The sequence below is a fragment of the Etheostoma spectabile genome, unplaced genomic scaffold, assembly GCF_008692095.1.
Source record: "Etheostoma spectabile isolate EspeVRDwgs_2016 unplaced genomic scaffold, UIUC_Espe_1.0 scaffold00009069, whole genome shotgun sequence".
In the NCBI taxonomy this organism is placed as follows: Eukaryota; Metazoa; Chordata; class Actinopteri; order Perciformes; family Percidae; genus Etheostoma; species Etheostoma spectabile.
The window spans coordinates 3,743-8,517 of NW_022603651.1; the positions used below are offsets into that span (position 1 = coordinate 3,743).

At 41.8% G+C, this 4,775-nt stretch overlaps 1 protein-coding gene across 2 annotated transcripts; it reads left to right on the forward strand.

Moving 5' to 3' along the window:
- The first annotated feature begins 1,725 nt into the window (after positions 1-1,725).
- LOC116678994 (C-type lectin BfL-1) lies at positions 1,726-4,406 on the forward strand. Of its 2 annotated transcripts, none has more exons than XM_032508732.1 (6): positions 1,726-1,884; positions 2,136-2,244; positions 2,524-2,669; positions 2,974-3,108; positions 3,774-3,906; positions 4,234-4,406. In XM_032508732.1, the coding sequence occupies exons 2-6, from the start codon at positions 2,175-2,177 to the stop codon at positions 4,299-4,301; spliced, it is 552 nt and encodes a 183-aa protein (XP_032364623.1). In that variant the 5' UTR covers positions 1,726-1,884; positions 2,136-2,174; the 3' UTR covers positions 4,302-4,406. The 2 variants fall into 2 exon arrangements, with proteins under 2 accessions (XP_032364623.1, XP_032364625.1); XM_032508734.1 differs by having other exon boundaries at positions 1,792-1,884; positions 2,148-2,244.
- The last annotated feature ends 369 nt before the right edge of the window (positions 4,407-4,775 follow it).

Below are 4,775 nucleotides of genomic sequence, written 5' to 3' on the forward strand. Positions count from 1 at the left end.
TCCTCTTCAATCCGAGGTTCGACTATCAGCCGAACCCTCCTTCCCAGCACCTTGGAGTAGACTTTACCAGGGAAGCTGAGAAGTGTGATGCCCCTTTAATTGGCACACACCTTCTGGCCCCCCTTCTTGAAGAGGGAAACCACCACCCCGGTCTGCCACTCCTTAGGCACTGTCCCGGACTTCCACGCAATGTTAAAGAGAAGCTTACCAGGCTTACCAAGCTTTCCAGCCTTTAAAATTAACTGGTCTAAGTATGCACTACTTCATTTAAATGACTGCCCGGAAAAATGGATGTCTCCCCATGTGGATTCAAGCCCGTATCTCAGTGGTTAAAATGCATGTGTGAGCTCTATGCTACCTCTCTCCCCTCCTCCTGGCAATTGCCGTAAATTACAAGCAGCTTTATCTAAATTTATCTGGAAAGGAAAACGGCCACGACTAAAGATGTCTACAGATAACGAAAGAGGATGGTGGCCTCTGAGTTCCCAACTCAAAACATTATTTTTGGTCCTTCGTAATGAAGCCTCTCCTCACTTGGTTTAACCCAGATGTGTCTGTTTCCTGGCATACCTTGGAAAGTGCTATGACAGAGCCTTGGTCACTCCATGACGTTCTTTTGCCAAAATGTCTAACAAACAGTGCCAGCTAAACTTTGGCCCCATTATCTCACATCTTATCAAGACTTGTAACTCTTGTAACTGGCTAACTTGTTCCCCTTTATTCAAAAACGTAGCAGTCCCAATTGGGGGGAGGCCAATAGCAGCCCCACAATGGGAAAAAGGGGGCTTCATTGTCTAAAAGACATTTTTAGCGAGGTTGGCTTGTTACCTTTTTCTGACTTGCAGAACACATTCAATCTACCACGTTCCTCTTTCTTCTTTTACCTTCATTTAAGATTGGCACTCAAGGCGTACGGTGTCCCTTGGCAGAAGGAGAAGAGCTTTATCAGTTCTTATTGACATCTGGATGCTCTGACCTTACTATTGAGAGGCTCTGGGCAGGCGATTGCCCAGGCCTGAGTATCAATATCAACTGGCGTGATGTATGGTCTAACATCCCAGAAGTATCACGCAATCCAGACCATCAGCAGATTCACTACACCTTCATTCAAAGGACTTATCTCACCCTCGGTAAGATGCACCATATGAAAATAATCAACAACCCTTTCTGCCCAATAAAAGCACAAAGAACATTTCAATCAAGAGAGAGGAACAGTATAAAGCATCTTAGGACAAATGAGTTCTATGAGAGGACTTTGCAACAGACCTTTTTCCCAGACTCAGACAGGTCATGTCTGAACAACCATCGGTGGTATTCTCACATGAGGCCAAATGGCCAAATATCAGCCTTGGATCAGAGACTTCAAGAACCTTAACCAAGTCCAGTTGCCCTTGAATTTAACTTTCCTTTGTAAAAAGCAGTAATCTATTTAACTAATTTGTATTTTTGAGGTTCACATTTTAGAAGTTGCTGCCCTGTTTTTCCAATATTAGTAGTTTTACTCAGGGAAAGTGAGGAGAAGAAATAAAATAATTTCTTAATTCTTCCGAGGATGATTCAAAGCAGCTGCACGAGTTCAACACCTCCTGTATCATTATGTACATTTAAGCTTAAGGTTGGAAGTAAAATCAAATAATCCCTGAGCATTTTCACAGCCACAGGGGCTTTTTAGTCAAAAACCACTCAAGTCCCACCTTGACCCGCGGCTTATTGACTTGTGTTGACATAAGTTTTTTATGTTTTTGACACTGGGTTTTGTGTTTGATCAGTTAAATCCCATGTATTCAGGGCATCAGCGGTGGATATTTAACTGAGGCAGAGATCAGACTGACATCCAGACGGACGAGGAACAAGGAACGAGACTACTCCACTACTTCACCTGAGGTGAGTCCCGTTTGTCTCTCTGTGTTTCAATAGAACAGAAAAGGACATTTAAAGGTTTCAAATTTCAGTTTAAAGATCTCAACAGTTTGAGCTGCTCTCAGATCTTCATCAGGGATAAAAACTAAAAACCACCTGGACTTTGAATCAACCATCCGACCAAGTTCTTGTGTTATGATGGTAAAGGTCATATAACACCTTCATCTTTGGATTGAGAACGGGTTGTATGTATAATTGTTCCTGTGTGTTATTAGATTATATTCCAGTTGCAGAGTGCTGTGAGATCCTGAACCATGCGTCCTGTTGTGGTTACTGCCATCCTTCTCCTGGTGGTGCTGATGTCCATGTCGGACTCTGAAGCCTGTAAGAACACACAGTCAGTAAATAATCAGTCTACACAGACAACGGGAAGAAGACGTGGCTGGGTTGGGTCAGTGGGTAGAGCAGGTGGACATACTGAGAGGCTTATACCTCGACACAGAGTCCAGGGTTTGAGTAGGACCTGAGACCATTTCCTGCCTTTCTTCCCTCTCTCTCTCTCCTTTCTCACCTAGCTGTCCTGTCCATTAAAAGCAGAAAATTAAATAATGAATAAAACAATCTTAAAAAGAATTGACTAAACGTCTTCTTTCTGTGATACAGGGGATCCCTCAGAAATGTGTAGGACCAAATATCCGGCCACACCGTGTAAAAACAAGAACCTCGGTGTAGGCTGGTTCCACATGGGTAACAACCGCTGTGTGAAGGCGTTCTACAATAATCAGCATTTGGGTCATACTGATGCAGAGGTAATCAAACACACACATCTCACACTTTCTCATAAAGGAGAAAGTTTTTCATTAAGATATAAAGCCTTATTTTACATCCCTCTGTTTTGCATGCATTGTTCTCCAATTTAACATTCAACATTTTAGGTGGTGGTGGTGTGTTTTCTGTCTCCTCAGAGCAGAGGTTAGGGAATGTGAACGGGCTTCGTGATGGCGGACCGGATCAATGTTTGGGTTGAGCTAGAATAGATCAAATAAGGGAATTAATATGACAAATGATGAATTATCAGAAGAAACTAATTCTCCTGATTTGTGATCATTTCAGATGACCTGCAGAAAATTCCCAAATGGCCATCTGGTATCAATCCACGATGACGTGGAGCTGAATCAAGTCATATGTGCCATTCACAGGGCCACCCCCGGAAAAGCTCACTACTGGATCGGAGGCCTCCGTACTGAGGTAAGCAGTAAATGTTTCTGTTCGTGAAGCCCTATTTAGACCAAGTACAATACATTCTCATGAACAGGTTTGTAAGATATTATTCAAACTTATGCATATTCATTTAATATACTACAAAGTTATGGTGGCTGCTGGTCCGTCACATAAAGAGTGGTCACATGACAGTTAAGGGTAGCGGTCTTACAGTTGAATGCAGCTGAGAAAACAAGATTCTGAACCGGGTCCAGATCTACGGGAGGTCATAAACACCCCTTTCCAGGATGAAAGTCTTAACTTCTCCTGGACACAAACACGGCCCCCCCGGTTGAAAGCCCTGTGTATAAACTTTGACATGGCAATATTTAAAATGCATATGGTTGCAAAAAAATCCAGTTATTTTCTACTTATCGTATGTCTTTACTTCAAGTAAGGTGTGTTTTGATGTCAGTTAAACAAAAAATAGAACATTTTGTTTTCCCTTTAATAAATGTAAAATCAGAGAGATAAGATATTAATTCTTTCCTTAGAAAACATATCCTACCTTTAATAGAAAATGTCCAGTTCAAACCTGTCAGCCATCAAATAACCGTTGGTAGTTGGAAGCAGGTAATTGGTGACAGAGTGGAACGTTGATCTGATGGTGATAGTCAACCTAAGGCAATCATTTGTTTTCTTTGTCTTTTTAGGATTCTGTATATTTAACGACACTTTATTGGTGGGTGTGGACGGATGACAGTACTTTTAATTACTCCTACTGGGCTGGTGGCCAGCCTGACTGGGCTTGGCGCAGCGAGTACTGCATTGAGATGAACTATTGGGGTAAGTAAATAAATAATTTAGGAGGAGAGGTAGTAGGTTATAAGAAATGAATTACTTTACTTTTTTAAGATAAGAGAGGCACACTATGGAGAAGGAGTATATTTATTAAAGCAGCACAACGAACAGGTCAAAGTAGAGGGGTATGAAGGAAGAACAGGACCCTAATCTTTAACTGCATACGATCTGTTCTACTCAGAGAATGTGATTAATCCATTTCTTCGTGTGATTGATAGTTGGGAACATTTAAAACTTCTCCAGACCATGAAGACCAACAAACCCTACACAGGATGTGCTTCCTGCTGACTCTGATTAACATGTTTCTTCCAGACTGGGGACAATGGAACGATGCAAACTGTAATCAGGCTAAGCCCTACGTGTGTGCAGTGAAGGTCTAGAGGTCCAGAGAGAACCTGAAGACCAGCAGGTGGACCAGTCTGCTTCAACTGGAACCACTGCAAGCTTTTACATTTACTGCAATAAATATTCAGCATCAAAAAACATGTTGATGGTTCCTGTTTCTTTTCCTCTTTGTCACTGATCCATCTGTCCTCATGTCATCATGATTTACAACCAGAGCTAGTTTGTGTTTATTATCTCAAAAATGGCAATGAATCATTCATGGTTGGTTCAGGTACTAATGAGGACATATCCTGACAGATTGGTTGGTTGGTCTGACAATGAATATGTGATTTATAGTAAGATGTGTAATGCCACTCACCCATCTTGCGCTTGTAGTGCCCCCTAGTGGACTATGTATATAAGACTGTCTGGGTTTATCTGGGGCACTCATCTAAACATACCCTGTGAGTTATGTGGTTAGGGTACTAGTGGTATATGTATATAAACTATCTGGGGCACTTATCTGAACA

What these genes read in the sequence shown, in the direction of transcription:
- LOC116678994 (XM_032508732.1), top strand. Translation starts at nt 2,175, where the DNA reads ATGCGTCCTGTTGTGGTTACTGCCATCCTTCTCCTGGTGGTGCTGATG. An exon ending in TCGGAGGCCTCCGTACTGAG is followed by an intron (nt 3,109 to 3,773) that starts GTAAGCAGTAAA and finishes TTGTCTTTTTAG; the next exon opens with GATTCTGTATATTTAACGAC. An exon ending in CATTGAGATGAACTATTGGG is followed by an intron (nt 3,907 to 4,233) that starts GTAAGTAAATAA and finishes TGTTTCTTCCAG; the next exon opens with ACTGGGGACAATGGAACGAT.